Here is a 21,965-nt window from a genome sequence, read left to right as displayed (position 1 = left end):
TTGAGTCCTGGTCATGCCTCATTTCTCTCATCTTTACTGCATCTCTGACTCACTCTTCTGCCTTCCTACACCACTTTTAAGGACTCCTGTGATTAGACTGGGCCCATATTAACAATCCAGAATAATCTCTCTGTCTCAGTGTCTAAGTGTAATTTCCTCTGCCAGATCTCTCTCTCTTTTCTTTTTTTTTATTGGTATGGGGATTGAACTCAGGGGCACTCTACCACTGAGCCACATCCCCAGCCCTATTTTGTATTTTATTTAGAGACAGGGGCTCACTGAGTTGCTTAGTGCCTCACTATTGCCGAGGCTGGTTTTGAATTTATGATCTTCCTGCCTCAGCTTCCCGGTCTCTGGGATTACAAGTGTGCATCACCATGCCTGACTTCTTGATTTCTATGTGTCCTGGGCATTTTGAATTTTACATGTCCAACATACAACATTTAATTCTTTACCTATCAAAACTCTGCCCCCTAATCTTTCCCACATCAGCAAATAGCAATATCATCTACCTTGTTAACTCAAATAAAAACCTAAAAACTGGGCTGGGGCTGTAGCTCAGTGGCAAAGCACTTGCCTAGCATGTGTGAGGCACTGGGTTCGATCCTCAGCACCACATAAAAGTTAACAAATAAAATAAAAGCATTCTGTCCATCTGCAATACAAAAAAAAATTTTTAAATAGAGCCAAAAACCTAGGTGCTATGTTTAATTCTTTCCTTTTACTCCCTACATTCAATTGTTCAGCAAATCCTGCTGAGTCCAATTCCAAAATAGATCTACCTTTATTGACACCATTGTACTTCAAGCCTTCATTTCTTGCTTGGACTTCTGAAATCACCTCTTAATTGGTTTTCCCACTGCCAGACTTGCTTGCCTCCACTCCATTCTCTACATAGCAACCAGAATGATCTTTAAAAAATGAAAATCATATTGCTTTTCTGCTTAAACACCTTCAATACTTCCCACTATATTTAGGATAAAATCAAACTTCTATCTCTGGCCTATGTGGCCACATAAGATCTGGCTCTTAGGATCTGGAGCTGTCGTTCAGGGCTAGAGCATGTGCCTAGCTTGGGCAAAGTCCTGGATTCAATCCCCAGTGCCATAAACAAATGAAACAGATCTGGTTCTTTAATTCAACCTCATCTCACAGTACTTTCCCACTTGCTCACTGCACTCTGGCTACACTCCCCAAACCTTTTCTCACAACCAGATTTTTATACTGTTCTTCCCTCTGCCAGAAGTTTCTTCTTATTTCTTTCTATGGTTGGCTCATTCTTATCCTTTGGGTTTTATCTCAAATGTTTCCCTCGGAGTGGGCTTCATTGGCTCCTTGATTTAAACCGGTTCCTTCTTTACCTCATAATCCTTTAATAAAGAACTGTTTATTACCCTCATAGTGTAACCAAAAGCTCAGTTCTTGTCCCTGATGCCAATTCAATAAGGAGGACACAGGAAAAAACTTTTATTGCTATACTAGCAAAGGAGAAACACTAGGGACTCCTGTCCCAGAGGCTGTGATTCTACCCATCCGGGAAAATGGAGGGCTTTTAAAGGAGCTATTCAAAAGCCACATTCCAGGTGTGCTCTGCAAGGGGGGTCCTAGGGCGCCCTCCTGGTGTGTTAGGATTTACTTGTTAATTTGGGAGATAAACACTTCCTAGATTCTCTGCCCGACAACTCCTCCCTATGGAGCACAGATAATTCAAGGTAATCTTATTCCCTGCCCTCAGGTTAGGAGGGGGAGAGGGAGAAAAGGAAAAGGAAAACGTGTCCTTTTTAAAAATAAGCCTCAGAACTATATTCAAAAGATCAAATGGACCACTGTTACAATAGCATAGCATTACAATGTATAATTACCTAACTTATCTATTAGCTTACATGTTTATTGACTGCACCCAATGAGTGTAAAGCTCATGGGGGCAAGAACCTTATGTGTCTTTCATACCATTGTGTCCATACTACCTAGCAGTTATTGCGTGCATGAAATGTCTTCTCACTCTATCCCAAACACTCCTTCCTTGCTATGACATTGCTTACACCCAGCCTTCAAGCTGCAATGGCTTTCTATTCTTGACCAATTAGTATTTCAGGGCTTAGTTCAAGACTCAATACCTCCAAGAGCCCTCGTTCTTTATTAGCCCACCCCCCTGTAATGATCCCTTTAATAATTTATTCAGTTAGTATATATTGAGCTCCTTGGCAGTCTTGCCAACAGTTGAAACTACATCATCAAGACTTTTCTTGTATTTGCTTTATAATCATGGTCATGTCATGCATGTATGTATGTTTTATTTCTGAAGACTGTAAGTTACTCCTGGGTCAATATTTCATCACACCTCTTTATAATCCTCATGAAGTACTTAATCTTGTGTGGTGCACACTGGAAATGATAAAATAGAGCAGGAAGACAGAACACTTCCTCATACCTTTGAGAGCTACATCCCCAGTCCTTTTTTTGTTTTTTGACAGGGTCTTGCTAAGTTGCTGAGGCTGGCCTTGAACTTGTGATCCTCCTGACTCAGTCTCCTGAATTACTGGGAATGCAAGCATGCAGTCACCAAAGAGTTGTTAGGGGGTAGGGCTGGGGTTGTACCTCAGAGGTGGAGTGCTTGTCTAGCATGTGTGAGGCACTGGGTTTGATCCTCAGCATCACATAAAAAATAAATAAATAAATAAATAAATAAATAAATAGAAAGGTGTGTTCATCTACAACTCAAAAAAAATTTAAAAAAAGAGCTGTTCGGAAATGAGAAAAACGAGGCACATTCTTTTTCCTCATTTAAATTTATTGAAAAAAATCAAAACTGCAGTTTAGGAAACATTTCTGTGATAAGTAGTAAGAGTTTAGCTATTTTATAGTTGTAGAAGAATATATAGCAGGGCCTGGGGCTCTAGCTCAGTAGTAAGAGTGCTTGCCGAGTTTGATCCTCAGCACCACATAAAAATAAATAAAATAAAGGAAAGGCATGCTGTTCATCTACAACTACAAAAAAAAAGGCATCTATAGTGTAATGACAGATTCGTGGGACCCCAATAGACCTCCAGGAGCTGAATCCGATACAATCACACAAAAGTCTTTATTGCAAGCTCAAGCCTGGACTCACAACCATTTCAGACACAGCTGTCCCAGGGAGTGAGCCCTGGTCCTTTGTTCAGTGAGATTTTATAGGTTTTGGAGGGATACTCTATGTGTCACAACATCACACAGCAAATCATTCCATACTGCGGGAAAGTCAAACAACAACTCTTAACATTGATTAGCACATTCACTTGTGGGAACAAGTTGGGTAGGGGTGATTGGTTAGTACAAGAGGGGGATTGTTTGAACTGATTGGTTTAGGCCACGAGGGGGTATACGTGCTAAACTACATGGTTTCCCAACATGTTATCAACCACCATAAACTACTGGGGGGGGGGGTCATCTGGCATCCCAGGTATTTTCCCTGTCTCATGCTGATTGGTGGTTGCTAGGGGGTTGCTATGGGTCCTCACCTAGCCTAACTGAGTCAGGGACACCTGGTGCTGTAGATCTCTCCTGTTATTTGCAGACAAACAACTCAGCAGGGTGGGTATGTGCTTAGGAGTGCTCTGTGGGTTTTTCCCAGGACAAGGGTCACGCCCCCTTCCTTAGGATAGGCCTTGAGGTAGAAGCTGGTTTCTCAAAAATGGAGTCACATCAGTATCTCAATAGCAGATATACTATCAAGTATATAACCTGAGGTTAGGATTTTTAGATTTTGTACAAAACTGTTTTTGAGGCTTTTAGAGCTTTTTGAAAGGTTGTTTGCTTCAAGGGAAAGAAAGAATGACAAATATGAACTATTCACTGGGTTAGGAATTTGCCACCCTCCAAACTCTTTAACAGATTGGGCTACAGATAAAATTGTTAACCACCATTCCTTGTAAAACTGTTAAGGTCTAATCTATATACTGTAGTGTGTGCTCTCAGAAGTTAGCAAAGGTTATGAATTCAGGAACAACTGGTATAGGTTCAGGTGAAATGAATAAAACTAGGCCAGCAGTTTGTGTGCTCTAGCAGTTGGAAAATGAGTTATTTTCATGTATCTATATAGGACAACATTCTAAGAGTTTAATATTTTTAATATAAGTTCAAGGCCAGCCTCAGCAACTTAGCAAAATATTATTTAAGTGTTTAACCATAGTTTTAAAACTCTGATTAGTAACAAATGACCAACACAACATTTTTTTCCTTTGGAAAATAAATTTAATAGCAAAAATACTTTTAACATACTGAAAAACCTTAGTGTGCGTGTGTGCATGAATTAACAACTTAATGTTAGATATTAATGTATTTTAAATGAGTAGACAGGCACTATTTGAAAGGGTATAGTTATATGAATTTTACATGAAATCTTCAATGTGGAACAATCATGCAATTTGACTTTTAAAAATTCAGTACAGATTATTAGCCTAAAGTGCTTTTATTCTGTTACATTTTTAGGGGGACTGTGTCAAATGTTCCTTTTGATTCTTCCTAGGCAACTAGGACATCTTGTGAGAATAACATGATTAAATAATTTATTTTCAGGGTAGGCTTGCAAAGCAAGTGAAAAAGGCAGAGAATTCAGGCCATTTGAACTATACATGATTTTAGTCAGAAGATCTGTGGGGCATAATTATGCAGTCATGGTAAAAACTGCCTTCCTGAAGCACAGATTCTAAGCCTAGGATGCTTCATATTTCAATAGAGGTTGGTTCTACTATGGTGTGGCTAACTTTAAAAAAGTTAAATGTTTTCATTTGGTTTCTGTTAAGGTCTAATCTATATTATAGAGTGTGCTCTCAGAAGTTAGCAAAAGTTATGAATTCAAGTACAACTGGTATGGGTTCAGGTGAAATGACCAAAACTAGGCCAGCAGTTTGTGTGAGCTTTGCATCAACTGTGAGTAACCCTGTGGCTGAGTTTGTGACATAGATTCTACTTGATCATTTCATCTACTTGTTACTTGAGCTGTCGTGGCAATGCCCTTTCGTGTTGTGTTTCTATTCAGAAGGTAAATTGCACATTTTGTCACTGCTATGTGTTGGTTATAAAATCTGGTAGGAGGCTGTCAAGACATAGTAGTGTTGAGAAACTTCATGGCACATGTGTTCACAGGGACATTAGTATGGGGCTCTAAGGACATATGTGGCCAAATTGTGTAATTTCCAAAAATGGCAACCAGAAATACCCTCTTATTACTCTTCAAGAGGATAATTATGAGACTACATTTATCTCCAATTTCAACATGTGTTTTGCTAGTGCACTTCTAGTTCCATTCAGTTCTACAGTGTTGGTTTTTTAGACTTCAGTTTTCCAGTTTTGAAGAACTTCCTTAATTCCCTTAATTCTTGGGGCTTCAAACTCTGGTCCACTCCTGGGGTCAATTTATAGCTCAAAGGAGACACGATGTAACCGTTTTGATAAAGACAGATTCTCTTGCAGAACTCAAAAGTGCTAAACATAACTCCAAAATATGGAACTACCTGTTAAAACAGAAAATGAAAATTGTGTTAAAGTCTTCAAATATCAATGTATCTGCATCAAGACAAATCAGGACAAATTGACAATAGCTGTGGGCAATACAACATGGTAATTGTTTTTGAAATTGGGGAAAGGGCAGAAAGAAGGCTGGCACAGTATGGATGGGGGGAGAGGGATGACAGCAATTGAAGGGCATGCTCTGAGCAAACAGTGGGCCTGGATTAATACGTTATGTAGACACCTGACACTGCCTGTCAATATGTATGCTGGCCTTGATTGGAATCATTTATATATCAGCTAGTGCAAAGTTAATTCAGAGTTCTTAACCTTAACTTCTGGATCATGGAGTTCTTTGGGAATATGATACACACATGCACACACACACAAAACACAGTTTTGCAGACAATTTTAGGATGAGATTAGGTTCCCCTAAGTGGTCCATGAACCCCAATATTAGGAACCTGTAGACTAAATGCTCTTCTCATCTAGGGTGGGAGAGAAGATGATCCACCACTGCACAGGGTCTCCTCTCTTTAGGGTTGACAACCAGCCTGCATCTATGGGCCTTATGCTACCATCAGTGCTAGTTGGTGTGTTTCCATGTATACTGTATGGGTGGGCAAGGTGACAAAGAAAGGGGGTAGAACTGGAAGAGGCAGAGAGGCAATGGACTGGTCACCCTTCTCACCTTCAATAAGTTGGCTGTCAATCCATTCCAGAGCCCCAGTACCCCTTGGGCCTTCACTATCTGCCGGAAGCAGTCCACTGCTCCTGAGAAATGGACATCTACACCTCCATAGTAGGGAAGATAGGGGCTCTGAGCCTGGCAAGAAATAGAAGGTGGGATGAAATTATTTAAATGCCAGGAAATAAATGTCCTAGTCAAAGAAGCCAGGGTCGCTGGACTCTGAATGTATGCTCCTGGCCAAGATGACGGCAAAGAATGGCTACCACAGGGACTTGCTCCATAGACTTAGAATGAATATTAACATGGAATAAAACCATGATGCTCTGTTCATATGCTTATGGTTTATTTCACTTGGAAGGAAGCTGGCATTTGGGACAGAATTGATTTTATGCTTACATTCCCTCTCAGCCTATGCCCTCTGGAAATGATAACAATTTTAGTGGGGATGGGGTGTACTGGGGATTAAACTCAGAGGCACTCGGCAATTGAGTCACTTTCCCAGCCCTATTTTGTATTTCACTTAGAGACAGGGTCTCACTGAGTTGCTTAGTGCCTCACTTTTGCTGAGGCTGGCTTTGAACTCAAGATCCTCCTGTCTCAGCCTCCCAAGCTGCTGGGATTACAGGCATGTGCCACTGCACCCAGCTTGGATATGATAGCATTTTAGAGTTTATTTTTCTGGTTTTGAAGAACTTCTTTAATTTTCATTAATTGTTGGGCCTTCAAAATCTGGTTCAACCCTGGGTTCAATTTATAGCTCAGGGGAGACAAAATGTAACCATTTTGATAAAGGCAGATTCTCCTATAGAACTCAAAGGTGCTAAACATAACTCAAAATATGGAAGTAGATGTTAAAACAGAAAATGAAAGTTATGTTAAACTCTTAAAACATCAATGCATCTGTAATGAAGACAGATCAGGGTAAACTGACACTTAACCTTTTTAGTGCCTTCCTGAAACTTTGTCATAACTAACCTGTCTCCTGGGAATCTATAAAGTGGGGGCTGCTTACTTATTTCCCTATATCACAGTTGTCACAAGGTGGGGAACAGAGTGATAGTGGTGTTTTTGTAGCTCCCTGTTGCTGTTCGTAGACTCTTACTCCTTCATTCTCACGCCAAAGTGTTCATCTGGGGCTCATGTTTCTTAACTGCATTTGTTGTCCTGCTATCATCTACTGACCTCCTGGCTACTTTTCCACATTCACTGAAGACTGTATGACACCTGATGGCTCACCCTCACCTAGCCTCACCATCAACTTAGATAACTTTTTTTAAAAAAAATATTTGTTATATATGACAACAGAATGCATTACAATTCATATTACACATACAGAGCACAATTTTTGTATTTCTGGTTGTACACACACTAGAGTCACAGCCTTTGTGTCTTCATACATGTACTTAGGGTAATGATGACTATTGCATTCCACCATCTTTCCTACCCCTATACCCCCTGCCTTCCCCTCCCTCCCCTTTTCCCCTTCGCCCTATCTAGAGTTCATTTAATCTGCCCCCACACACAGCATATTATGGATTGGCATTCTTAAATCAGAGAAATAATCTGGCATTGGTTTTTTGGGATTGGCTAACCTCCCTTAGCATTATCTTCTCCAACGTCATCCATTTACCTGCAAATGCCATGATTTTATTCTCTTTTATTGCTGAGTAATGTTCCATTGTGTATATATGCCACATTTTTTTATCCATTCATCTACTGAAGGGCATCTAGGTTGGTTCCACAGTTTAGCTACTGTGAACTGTGCTGCTATAAACATTGATGTGGCTGTGTCCCTATTACTATGCTGTTTTTAAGTCCTTTGGGTATAGTCCGAGGAGTGGGATAGCTGGATCAAGTGGTAGTTCCATTTCCAGTTTTTCAAGGAATCTCCATACTGCTTTCCATATCGGCTGCACCAATTTGCAATCCCACCAGCAATGTGTGAGTGTGCCTTTTCCCCCCACATCCTTGCCAACACTTATTGTTGTTTGTATTCTTAATAGCTGCCATTCTGACTGGAATGAGATGAAATCTTAAAGACCTTTGTTTTGATTTGCATTTCTCTAATTGCTAGAGATGTTGAACACTTTTTCACATATTTGTTGATTGATTGTATATCTTCTTCTGAGAGGTGTCTGTTCAGTTCCTTGGCCCATTTATTGATTGAGTTATTAGGTTTTTTGGTGTTAAGATTTTTGAGTTCTTTATATATTCTAGAGATTAGTGCTCTATGTGATGTGTGTGTGGTAAGAATTTGTTCCCAATTAGTCGGCTCTCTATTCACCTCACTGATTGTTTCTTTTCCTGACAAGAAGATTTTTAGTTTGAATCCATCCCATTTATTGATTCTTGATATTAATTCTTATGCTATAGGAGTCTTATTAATGAAGTTGGGGCCTAATCCGACAGGATGGAGATTTGGGCCTACTTTCTCTTCTAAAAGACTCAGTGTCTCTGGTTTAATTCCTAGGACCTTGATCCATGTTAAGTTTTGTGCATGGTGAGAGATAGGGGTTTAATTTCATTTTGATGCATATGGATTTCTAATTTTCCCAGCACCATTTGTTGAAAGGCTATCTTTTCTCCAATGTACATTTTTGATACCTTTGTCAAATATAAGATAACTATAATTATGAGGGTTAGTCTCTGTGTCCTCTATTCTGTACAATTGTCTACATGTCTATTTTGGTGTCAACACCATGCTGTTTTTGTTACTATTGCTCTGTAGTATAGTTTAACTTCAGGTATTGTGAAGCCACCTGCTTCACTCTTCTAGCTAAGGATTGCTTTAGCTATTCTGGTTCTCTTATTTTTCCAGACGAATTTCATGACTGTTTTTTTTTTTCTATTTCTATGAGGAATGTCATTGGAATTTTGATTAGAATTGCATTAAATCTGTATAGTGCTATTGGTAGTATGATCATTTTGACAATATTAATTCTGCCTATCCAAGAACAAGGGAGATCTTTTCATCTTCTAAGGTCTTCTTTAATTTCTTTCTTTAGTGTTCTGTTGTTTTCATTGTAGGGTCTTTCACCTCTTTCATTAAGTTGACTCCCAAGTATTTTACTTTAAAAATATTTATTTATTTAGTTTAGTTTTAGGTAGACACAATATCTTTATTTTACATTTATGTGGTGCTGAGAATCGAACGCAGTGCCTCACGCATGCTAGGCGAGTGCACTACTGGCATCAGCTATGGCTTTAAACACCATCTACAGGGACATGACTCCCAATTCTTTATTTTCAGCATTGATTTCTGCCCCTGAGCTCCAAAACCAAGCACTCAACTGCCTACTGGACCTCTCCACCTGGACAGCACTCAAAGCCTTGACACACCAAGAACTATTATTGGCTGTCTTCTTCCTGGGGTCAACTTTATTTCTTTTCTTTTTTTTTTTTTTTCTTTCTGGTGGTGTTTAGAGATGGATCCCAGATCCTTGTGCATATTAAGCAAAGCAAGCACTTGGCATTGAGATACACCCCCACACCCTTTTGTAATTCTTATTTCAGTAAATAGCCTCACCATTCAACCAGCTGCCCTGAGGCAGAAACCTGAGAGTCCTTTATTTCATTCACTCTTACTGCCCTCTCCAGTCAATCATTAAATCCTAGCATTTTTTTCTTCTAAATCTAGTATTTTTCAGATCCATCTCTTCCTCTACATCCTCACACCTTCCTTAGTTCGTGCTACCTACACCTCATGCACACATTACTGTGATCCGATCTTAACACTGTAGCCAGAATGTGCTTCTATCATTTCAATTTGTATCACTGACTCCGTCCCTGACTTTCTGCCACCTAAAGGATGCAACTCAAGCTTCTTAGAATGACATACAAAGTCCTTAAGGACAACTTTTCCAGTATTAAAAGCATTCTTCACCACAACCATACTAATTGTGTTTCTTAGCTCTTTTTTTTTGCACTCCCATTCTCTCCTCTGAAGGCTTTGTTATTACAATATTTATTGAAGGGCTAGGGGCACAGCTCAGAGGCAAAGCACATGCATAGCTTGCAGGAGGCCCTAGGTTCCATCCCCAGCACAACAAAATAGGGCTGGGGATGTGGCTCAGTGGTCTAGTGCCCTGGAGTTCAATCCCTTGTATTCCATACCCAAAATGTCACTGGTATTTTGATGGGAATTGTATTGATTCTGTAGATCACTTTTGGCCATATGGCCATTTAAGGATATTAATTCTGCCTATCTATGAACACAGGAGCTCTTTCCATCTTCTAGTGTCTTCTTCAAATTACTTTTTTGAACATTTTGCTTGTAGAGGTTTTTCACCTCCTTGGTTAGATTTATTTCTAGGTATTTTATTTTTTTGAAGCTGTTGTGAATGGAATTATTTTCCTGAGTTTCTCAATGGGTTCATTATTGGTATATAGAAAAGCTATTGATTTTTTTCCTTTAATTGGTTCTTTTTATTTACACATGAGTATTCATTTTGGTATAATTATAAAGTATGGAAAATAATTTGTTCTAACTCAGTCCCCTGTACTTCCCCTTTCCCTCCTCTCCTTCCTCCCCTGTACCTGAGAAACTGATGTGACTCCATTTTTGAGAAACCAGCTTCTACCTCAAGGCCTATCCTAAGGAAGGGGGTGTGACCCTTGTCCTGGGAAAAACCCACAGAGCACTCCTAAGCACATACCCACCCTGCTGAGTTGTTTGTCTGCAAATAACAGGAGAGATCTACAGCACCAGGTGTCCCTGACTCAGTTAGGCTAGGTGAGGACCCATAGCAACCCCCTAGCAACCACCAATCAGCATGAGACAGGGAAAATACCTGGGATGCCAGATGACCCCCCCCCCCCAGTAGTTTATGGTGGTTGATAACATGTTGGGAAACCATGTAGTTTAGCACGTATACCCCCTCGTGGCCTAAACCAATCAGTTCAAACAATCCCCCTCTTGTACTAACCAATCACCCCTACCCAACTTGTTCCCACAAGTGAATGTGCTAATCAATGTTAAGAGTTGTTGTTTGACTTTCCCGAGGTATGGAATGATTTGCTGTGTGATGTTGTGACGCATAGAGTATCCCCAAGAAACCTATAAAATCTCACTGAACAAAGGAACGGGACTCACTCCCTGGGACTGCTGCGTCTGAAATGTTTGTGAGTCCAGGCTTGAGCTTGCAATAAAGACTCTTGTGTGATTGCATTGGATTCGGCTCCTGGAGGTCTATTGGGGTCCACGAATCTGGCATAACATACCCTTCCCTCTACTTTACTGATCTTTCTGCTATATACTTATGGGTTTTTTTAATATTTATTTTTTAGTTTTCAGCGGACACAACATCTTTGTTTGTATGTGGTGCTGAGGATTGAACCCGGGACGCATGCATGCCAGGCAAGCGCGCTACCGCTTGAGCCACATCCCCAGCCCCTATACTTAAGTTTTTAAATTAGTGTCTTGTGCACTTAACTTTCTTATATGCATATATGAATATGCCACAGTGAATCTCACCATCACATACATCCATAAGCTATTGATTTTTATGTTGATTTTGTATCCTACTACTTTGCTGAATTTATTTATCAGAAGTCTTTGGGTAAAGCCTTTGGGATCTTCTAAGGATAGGATCATATCATCTGCAGGGAAATTTGACTTTTTCCCTTACTATTTGCTTCCCTTTTATTTCTTCCTTTTGCCTAATTTCTCTGGCTAAAATTTCAAGTATTATATTGAATAGGAGTGGTAAAAATAGACATCCTTGTCATATTCCTAATTTTATAGTAAATTCTTTCCAGTTTTTTTCCATTCAATATGATGCTGGCTTGTCATATATAGCCTTTATTAAATTGAGGCAAGTTCCTTCTACCCCTAGTTTCTTCAGCATTTTTAATCATGATGAGATTTTGTCAAAGGGTTTTTCTGCATCTATTGAGATGACCATGTGATTTTTTTTACCTTGATTCTATTTATGTGATATATTACATTTATTGATTTTGCAAAAGTTAAAACATCCTTGCATCCTGGGATGAAATTTACTGGATCATGATGTAAGATCTTTTTAATATGTTGTTGAATTCAATTTGTAAGTATTTTTATTAAAGATTTGTGCATCTATGTTTATCAAGGATATTGCTCTGTAATTTTCTCTACTTGATGTGTCCTTTTCTGGTTTGTGTATCAGGGTGATACTGGCTTTGTGGAATGAGTTTAGAAGTGTTCCTTGCCTTTTATTTCATGGAATAACTTGAGGAACATTGATGTTAGATATCCTTTAAAGATGGTAAAATTCAACTGAGAATCCATCTGGTCTTGGGTCTTCTTTGTTTCCTCATTCTTTATTTATTTATTTATTTATTTATTTTTTGGTGCTGGAGATTGAACCCAGGACCTTGTGCATGCGAGATAAGCACCCTACCAACTAAGCCATATCCCCAGCCCTGAGCTCTTCTTTGTTGGAAGGCTTTTCATTACTGCTTCAATCTCATTGCTTATTATCGGTCTATTTAGGTTTTTTATATCCTGTTGGTAGGTCATATGTGTTTAAAGATCTTTTACAATTAAATATTCTTTTTCTTAAAAATTGTGTTTTAGTTGTAGTTGGACACAATATCTTTATTTTGTTTATTTTATTTTTATGTGGTTCTGAGGCTGAAACCTAGTGCCTCATGCATGCTAGGCAAGCTCTCTACCTCTAAGCCACTACCTCAGCCCCAATTAAATATTGTTTGTGAGTACACAATACAAAATCCAAAAGTTGCCATAAGTGTACATTAAAAACTAATACTCCCCACCCTTTGTTCCTTAGCCACCCAGTTCTTCCCAGAGACAACATTGTTGTTACCAGTTTCTGATCTGTATCTTTCCAAACTTAGTCCATGCAAAGATCTGCATAAACATGCACATTTATGTTCTTTTGGGGGGCGGTAATCAGCAGCATACTACATATACATTTATGCACCTGTTTTTTTAACCTAAAACTGTATCTTGGAGATGACACCATATCAGTCCAGATGGATCTCTCACATATTTTTTTTAACTTGGTTATATACCTTTATTTATTTATTTATATGTGGTGCTGAGAATCGAACGCAGTGCCTCACACATGCCAGGCAAGTGCTCTACCACTGAGCCCCAGCCGTCTCTCATATTTAAAAAAAAAAATATTTATTTTTTTAGTTGTAGTTGGACACAATAGCTTTGTTTTATTTATTTATTTTTATGTGGTACTGAGGGTCAAACCCAGGGCCTCACACTAACTAGGTGAGCGCTTTACTGTTGAGCCACAACCCCAGCCTGTTCCCACATATTTTTAAATTGTGACATAGTAATCCCTAATATAATACCCTGTTTCTTTACTCCCATTTGTGGACATTAGATTATGTCCAATCTTTTATTATTACTAAACATGCTATAAGAAATATGCTTGTAATATACATCATTTCCCACATATGCAGTATATCTATAGAATAAATTCTTCTAAGTAGGATTACTTTGATCAAAGGGTATATGTGTTTTATACCTTTATACATATTGTTTAAGCTTGGCATGGTGGCTCATACTTGTAATCCCAGAAACTTGGGAGGCTGAGGTAGGAGGATGGCAAGTTCCAGACCAGCCTGGGCAACTGAATGAGACTCTGTCTCAAGATGAAAAATCAAAAGGAGTAGGAATATGGCTCAGTGGTAAAGCACCTCTGAGTTCAATCCCCAGAACCAAAAACTAAATTAACAAATTATTAATTAAATTATTTCAGTATTCATGGAAAGAATGGTAACCAAAATGTTACCTCTGTTGGAAGGCCTTTATGAAGTTTATCACAGAAATGTTCAAGTGATTTGAAGTATTTGTTCTTCATTTTCATCTCCTATAAGTTTGTTCCTTCTTTCCTTCTATATATATTAAGCACATACTATGTGCCAGGCATGTTAGTAGGCTTTAGGGATAAAACCATGGACAAGACAGAAGCTCATCACTGCCCTCATGGTATTTGTAGTTAGAGGTGGGGCAACGGGGGTAGAGACACATGAAAGGAATAATTGCACAATAGATCATTACAAACTGTGTTAAGTGTCCTGACGAAGAAATACAGGGTGACCAAAAGTGTTCAAGAGGCTCCTGACTTAGTCTGGGGATCTGAGACTACTTTCCAGAGAAAGGGCTATTTATTCTGATCAATAAAACTGATTAGCTGCTGGGTGTGGTGGTGCATACCTGTAATCCCAGTGGCTAGGGAGGCCAAGGCAGGAAGATCGCATGTTCAAAGCCAACCTCAGCAAAAGTGAGGTGCTAAGCAACTCAGTGAGACCCTGTCTCTAAATAAAATACAAAATAGGGCTAGAGATGTGGCTCAGTGGTTGAGTTCAATCCCCCATACCCCAAAACAAAAAAAAGACAGATTAGCAAGGCAGAGGAAATGGCAGAGCTGAAGTCTTAGAGGCAGGAAGGAACATGGAATCAGACTAACAGTAAAGAGTATGAGCTGAAAGGGTCTTCAAGATAATTTCATTTTAATCTCCTCTCTTGACAAATGAGGCTACAAAGGTTTAAAGAGGTAAAAGACTTGGCCAAGGTTACACAAACAGTGACAGAGCCAGGCCTGGCTCCCTTAATTTTTTTCAGCCTGCAGAATCCAGTATTCTCCTGAGAGCTATGGATCTGAACTAGACAGCTACATTTTATTAGCCTGGATAGTTGCCTGGGTTTGTATAGAAGGAGGAATTAAGTACAGGTCCTTGTGACAAGCAGCCTGATGTGCTGTTTCTTTTTACTAGCAAGATACGGTTTGGGCAAATGGAGATCTAGCATTCCAGTCTAGCAGGTTGGTTTGGTCTTTAGCATACTTGTCTCTTCTCCAAGTTTAGCTAATTATAATAATGACCTTAATAAGAGTGTTTACTTATTTAGTGCTTGCTATATGTCAAATACAGTTCTAAAGACTTTGCATGTATTAAATAATTTAATATGGACAACAATCTGACAAGGTAGGTGTTATTATTACCCCACTTTACAGATGAGGAAATTAGGGTTCAGAAAGGCCAAGGTATTCGCTAAAGGCCCCAAAGCTAGTAAGTCACTCCAGGATGTCTAGCTTTCCCCAAGTACTCTTAGTGATTTTAGCAGGCCAATGGTCTGAGCCCTGAGCTGCATGTGCTGTGGAAGGCCCACACCAATGGGTGTCAACTTGGATACATATCAGAATCACCTGGAGAGCTTGTAAAAATGCTAATGTCCAAGACTCACCCTAAGTCAGTTATATGGCAATCACTAGGGGGTGGATCCCAGCCATTGATGATTTATAAAACTTCAGCCCTGGTTAGGCTTAACATGAACCTAAGGGTTGAAAAGCACTGGTATTGGACTGCGATTGTAGCTCAGTGGTAGAGCTCTTGCCTAGTGCATGTGAGGCACTGGGTTTGATCCTCAGCACCATATAAAAATAAATAAATAAAATAAAGGCATAAAAAATACAGTAACATTAAAAAACTGTTTAAAAAAAGAAAAAAGAAAAGCATTGGTATTTAGCCTAATCATCCCTTCATCCTTTGGGGGTGACCAGTAATATATGCTTGCCTTTATGTTCTGGATACCCATTAATATAACACTTGTAGAGGCACTTATCCATACCATGCCAAAAGCTCCAGTCTTCGAATAAAGAATCCATTCAACAAGGCATGATGACATACATCTGTAATCCCAGCAACTTGGGAGGCAGGAGAATTGGGAGTTCAAAGCCAGGCATAGCAACTCAGTGATATATTTAGCAACTCAGCAAGACCCTGTCTCTAAATAAAACATTTTTAAAAAGAGCTGAGATGTGGCTCAGTAGTTGAGCACCCCTGGGTTCAATCCTCAGTACCACAAAAAAGGGGCGGGGAGCACAAGGTAGGGAGAGAAACCCAACTCAAAGCTAGAAAACAATTCTAAGGGCCTGGGGGTATAGTTCAGGGATAGAATGCTTACCTATCATGTGCAAAACCCTGGGTTCTATTCCCAGCACTGCAAAAACAAAAACAAAAAGGACAAAAGGAAGAAAAAGAAAGCAATTATAAAATAATTGAAGAAATGTGACCACTAACTGGATACAATGATGATATTGAGGAGTTATAATTTTTTTTTGGTACCACACATTGAACCCAGGGGTGCTTAAGCACTGAGCCATATATTCAGCCCTTTTTAAATATTTTATTTATAGACAGGGTCTTAAGTGAGGCTTATATTTTATTTAGGGCTTTGCTCAGTTGCTAAAGCTGGCTTTGAACTCGCAATCCACCTGCCTCAGCCTCCCAAGCCACTGGGAAGGAATTATAAATTTTTAGGTGTGATAATGGTAATCTATACAGAATATATATATATATATATATATATATATATATATATATACACACACACACACACACACACACACACACATATATATATATACATATATATATGTATGTTATATATATTGTATATAGATAGGTAGGTAGATAGATATATTCCCTCTAAGGAGCCATTATAACTTAAAGAAACATAACTACATATTCACAGTCAAATTGAAATGCTATCTGTGGGAGTAGAGATGAAAACAGATTGGCCATGTATTGCTAATTGCTAAAGCTAGGCATTGGAACTTTGTATTCATTTCATTAGCCTACTTTTGTATATGTTTGAATTTTCCACAGTACAGGTTGGGTGACTAGTATTTTGCCCATCTGAAAAAAGTATTCATACTGTTCAGGAGATGTGTGAAAAGTGTGCATGGATATAAGGTTCCTGGGGTATGAATATGTATTGGGGTTCTCCAGAAAAACAGAACCCATGAGATATGTATGTAAAGAAAAAGATTTAATTTTTTTTTTTTTTTTAGTTGTTGATGGACCCTTATTTTATTTATTTGTATGTGGTGCTGTGAATCAAACCCAGTGCCTCACACATGCTGGGCAAGTGTAGAGATTTTTATTTTAAGGAATTGGCCCACATGATTGTAGGGAATGGAATGCTGGAAATCTCCTGGATGGACTGACAGGCTGGAGACCCAGGGAAGACTTATTTTGTAGTTCAAAGCCAAAAGCAGTTGGCTGGCTGAATACCTTCTTCCTGAAGGGACTTTAGGCTTTTTTCTTTTAAGTCATTCAATTGATTGGATAAGGCCCACTCACATTATGGAGGATCATTTGTTTTATTCTAAGTCTACTGATTTAAATTTTACTCACCTAAATAAAAAACACCTTCACAGCAATATTATCCAGACTGGTGTTTAACCAAATATCTGGGCACTATGTCCTAACAAGTTGACACAGAAGATTAGTCGTTACAGGGTTGTAGTGGGAAGTGATGCTGGAAAAACAGGAGGGGGCCATATTATGAAGGGTTTTGAATTCTGTTAAATTTCTCTTTAGAAAACTCCTTTGGAGCCAGGCATGATGGTGTGTGCCTGTAATCTCAGTGGCTCATGAAGCTGAGGCAGGAGGATCCCAAGTTCAAAACCAGCCTCAGCAATTTATCAAGACCGTAAGCAACTCAGTGAGACCCTGACTCTAAATAAAAAACAAAATGGGGGGGCTGGAGTTGTGGCTCAGTGGTAGGGCATTTGCCTAGCACATGGGAGGCACTGGGTTTGATCCTCAGCACCACATAAAAATCAATCAATCAATAAAGGTATTGTGTCTGTCTACAACTAAAAAATATTTTTTTAAATAAAGAACTTAGCCTTTATTTTATTTATTTATTTTTTATGTGGTGCTGAGGATTGAACCCAGTGCCTCACCTGTGCTAGGCAAGCGCTCTACCGCTGAGCCACAACCCCAGCCCCCCACATTTAAAAAAAAAATACAAAATAGGGCTGGGGAGTGGCTCAGTGGTTGAATGCCCTTGAGTTCAATCTGTGGTACCAAAAAAAAAAAAAAAAAAAAAACAACCAAAATAACAAACAAACAACAACAAAGGAAAAAAACCTGAAGAACTGACAAGATTGGAGTAGAGTAAAATAGAGTTCTGATTCGTCATATTATATTATTACATGATATAATTTGATCAAATTGTGTTATGTGTTTGTACAAACATGGCATAATGAATCCCACTATTATGTATAATTGTAATGCACCCCAAAATTAATGTCTGTTTGCAGCATTGGTGAGAAAAGAACCAGGGAAGAAGATAAGCATGAAAACAGGAACAAGCTACAAACTTTCTTTTTATTTTTAATTTTTTGTATATATGTATGTGTGCTGGGGATTGAATTCAGGAGCACTCTACTACTGAATTACATTTACAGGCCTTTTTATTTTTTATTTTGAGACAGGGTCTAAGTTGCCTAGGCTGACCTTGAACTTTCATCCTCTTTCCTCAGGCTCCTGATTTGGTGGAATTGTAGTAGTGCACCACTGTGCCCAGATCCCTAACTTCTTTTTTAGGTGTCATAAATTGCAGGATTCTTTTTGTTGCATTTTATGAGAAAATAGAGACTTCATGTTAAGAAATTAGCTTATATATTTAAACCTCATTAAGATTTATTGAAAGTTATGCATTAAAGAGGATATAATTCATTAGTTTTTAAAATTACCTAATGTACTTCTAATAAATGAAATTTAAATAATTAAATTTTATTTTTAGCAGCACAAAATCATGAAGTAGGCATTTGAGGATGTTTTATTGTAAAAATCTCTGATATATGTAACAAATATATACTCTTCCCTAAAAACAATTAAAAAAAGAGTTCTGATTGGGACAAAAAGTGTTGGAGATATTTATTAGACTTCTGAATGCAGGTGTCAAGAAGATAGTTGCATGATCCTGTGGCTCAGAGAGATAGGAACAGCAGGGTAGAAATCTGGAAATCATAAGGCAGAGAATAGAAAGCAGGCCAGTGCAGTGCAAATGTTAGTACATGAACAAAAGAATGATAAAGTTGCAAAGATGGGCAGGGCACATCATGTAAGGCCTAGTAGCCTACAAGCAGGGTGCTAAAGCCAGCTCCTGCTGGCTTAAGGGAGCTAATACTTAACTTCAGGAAATTTGGGAGCTGGTTGACCTAACATTCAGTACTCTGAAATCAGCCATGGTAGAAATATTTACGCTTCAACTCAAGAGATTTTATTCCCTCTAAGAGACCCAGTTGGTAAACATTTACCACCATGTTGCCACTATAGCTTGAAGGCAATAAGAAATATAGATTTCCTTCAAAGTTGGGTATAAGTCATTAAAATATTTGAAGCAGATGAGTCAAAGGATCTGATTTTTTAAATCATCACAGAGAATGGTCTAGAGAGTTGGAAGGCAAGGAGACCACTAAGGAAGTTGAAGTGGTGGCCCAAGTGAATAAGGATGTTAGCTTGGAAGTGGAGGGGGAGTAAAATAAAGACATTTAGAGGAGTGTTAAAGTCTTATCCTGAATATAGATGGCCCTGGATTTATCACAAATTGATTATAATTGACCCATTATATAATTCATGTAGGGGCTGGGGCTATAGCTCAGTGGTAGAGTGCTTGCCTAGCACATGTGAGGCCCTGGGTTCAATCCTCAGCACCACATACAAATGAATAAATAGAATAAAGGTATTTAAAAATAAATAATTCATGTAGCTTAGCATCTTTTAGTTGTGGTGGTGGGGTAACAGGTTACAAAATAATTACTTTGCCTCAAGAGTTGGACCTTTTGCAGTTCTTACTAGAAACTAGCAGAAGACAAATATTATTTCCTAGGAAGTCAGGTTACTTTTCTACACAAACATCATTTCCTCTTTTCAGTATTTCAGTCACATGGTAGCAGGAGGGACTCGAAGTCTTGTGATTCTTTCTAAGGGAAAAAGAGGCTTAATATCTATTTGACAATAGCTGTCTACTGATAGAAGATGATGGGATGGAGGCCAAATCTGAACAGTGTTAAGGGAAACACTGTATGACATTTACCAAAGACCCCTGACCATTTTGGCTACTGAAACTTCAGACCAGGAGACTCAACTTGTCCATTTCATGTTCTAGTTCTCATAATCTGGCCTGTGATTGGTTGTCATTGTACCTTAAAGGAAAGGCCAAATTCAGAATTGTCACCCTTCACCTTGATGGAAAGCTCTGTATTTTTAAAGTACAGAATGTTGATCCTTTAAGCTAGATTAATGAGGAAAGATATGATAGTCATTTAATAGAAGATAAAGAACTGGGAAATCTCATTAACTTGCATGCCACTAACCTAAAAATTTTAATAACCCAGGGCATTTTAAGCAAGTGAATCATATAAACAGCATAATTACCAGAATATTAAACTCTCCCAAAAGAAACTGCTTATAAAGCCTATTGAAATACTATTTAATATTAGTAATGGCTAATTATCATTGAACACTCATAATGTTACTGGAACTCTTCTTCATTGTCTCATTTAATTTGCACATTTGAAATGAGGACAGTGAAGCTCAGAGATATTAAGGAACTTACTAAGATCAAATAGCTAGGGCTGGGGCTGTGGCGCAGCAGTAATACACTTGCCTGGCATGTGTGAGGCACTGGGTTCGATTCTCAGCACCACATATAAATAAATAAAATAAATGTCTATCAACAACTAAAGAAAAAAAAGATCAAATAGCTAGTGAGTGGAATGGAAGAGACAGTGGTTCAAACAGGTCCGTGTGATGCTAAAGCCCACAGGTAGAAGGCTGGTGCTCTACTTAGGCTTCCACAAACCACTCAACTACCTATGAAAGTAGGGCCTGAAAAGTTTCTCCACTAGGTTACTCTTCATTAATCTAGTTCTAGTCATAAATAATAAAATAGAACATTTTCCCAAATTTTTATAATTTATACTCACTCCCCTTTACACATATGCACTAGTTGGAATTAGTGGTAGTTTACTGTATGGTTTATTGAATGTCCTTATAGCGGGGGCTCATGAGCTAATGTTTAACTTAGGCAAGATGATGGCTGTCATTTCTGGGATTATGCAGCAACAGGAACTGGGGTGGGGTGTCCTACAAGGGCACGAGATAGGTAGCTGTCAGGTGTAGCCCAAGTTGTGGTTTTAAGCCTTAGAGCCTGGAAGCCAAGGTCAGAGAGCCACTGGAAGTAGGATTCTATAAAGCAGATTGGAGTAGACCAAGAGACAGAGCATCTGGCTTCTAGTCTGGCCCCTACTGCACAATAAATCGAGTTTTGAGTTAAATTACTCTTCCTCTCAAGGTTTTAGGTTTTCATCTGTAAAATGAAATAATTAGCCTGGAAGATCTTAAGGTCTTTTTCAATTTGAAACTGTGATTTGGGGATTCTGGGCTTATAGACCTTACAGTAATCACTGCTTTGAAGATCTAGGACTCAGAAAGAGAGCAAGAAAGAGTCAGATTTCGGTGATCACAGGCAACAAAAATCAAAAAGCCAAAAGGTTTGGTTTGAATCATTACAACTGAGTTTTAGCACTACTCTGAATGTAATTATAATTTTTCCTCCAGTCTAGAGATTTTTATGGAAGAGAGAGGAGAGAGAGGCTAAGTAAAATATGGTCCTAGCCATCACTGATCTCACAGTATCCTAGGAAAATGGGACATGAAGCAACTTACTATAATACAAAACAGAATAAAATGTGCTAGTAACTAGCTATGTGGATCTTGGTCAAATTGCTTAGCCTGTTCTTAAGCCTCAGTTTCTTCAACTGTAATAGGCACATTAGAAGTCAATAAAGGTTGGTAGCTATTATTAATGGCAGTAGCATTATTATGGACTACATATGTAATATTTTGTATTATGTTGTTGCATCTTAGTAAAACAGAACTATCTACAAAGTGTTGTGAAGAAAAAAAAAACAAATTTTAAAATTTATTTTCTAAGGATTCTGCATTACATTGTATAGATCTGTCATTT

The 21,965-nt window shown here is 38.6% G+C and overlaps 1 protein-coding gene across 2 annotated transcripts in view; it reads right to left on the bottom strand.

Moving 5' to 3' along the window:
• Positions 1-4,225: 4,225 nt before the first annotated feature.
• The window catches only part of Slc25a43 (solute carrier family 25 member 43), a 44,267-nt gene continuing 26,527 nt past the window's right edge, over positions 4,226-21,965 (bottom strand). The window contains exons 4-5 of one of the 2 annotated variants that reach the window (XM_071606467.1): positions 6,179-6,313; positions 4,226-5,492 (exon numbers count right to left, since the gene is read on the bottom strand). In XM_071606467.1, the coding sequence (XP_071462568.1) occupies positions 5,292-5,492; positions 6,179-6,313 (336 nt within the window). In that variant the 3' untranslated portion in view covers positions 4,226-5,291. The remainder of the gene's footprint in view (positions 5,493-6,178; positions 6,314-21,965) is intronic. The other variant, XM_071606468.1, reaches the window with a different exon arrangement.

The sequence above is a fragment of the Marmota flaviventris genome, chromosome X (assembly GCF_047511675.1).
Source record: "Marmota flaviventris isolate mMarFla1 chromosome X, mMarFla1.hap1, whole genome shotgun sequence".
NCBI lineage: Eukaryota > Metazoa > Chordata > Mammalia > Rodentia > Sciuridae > Marmota > Marmota flaviventris.
Note: the sequence above shows the minus strand (reverse complement) of the source record. Positions and strands in the feature narration are given on the sequence as shown.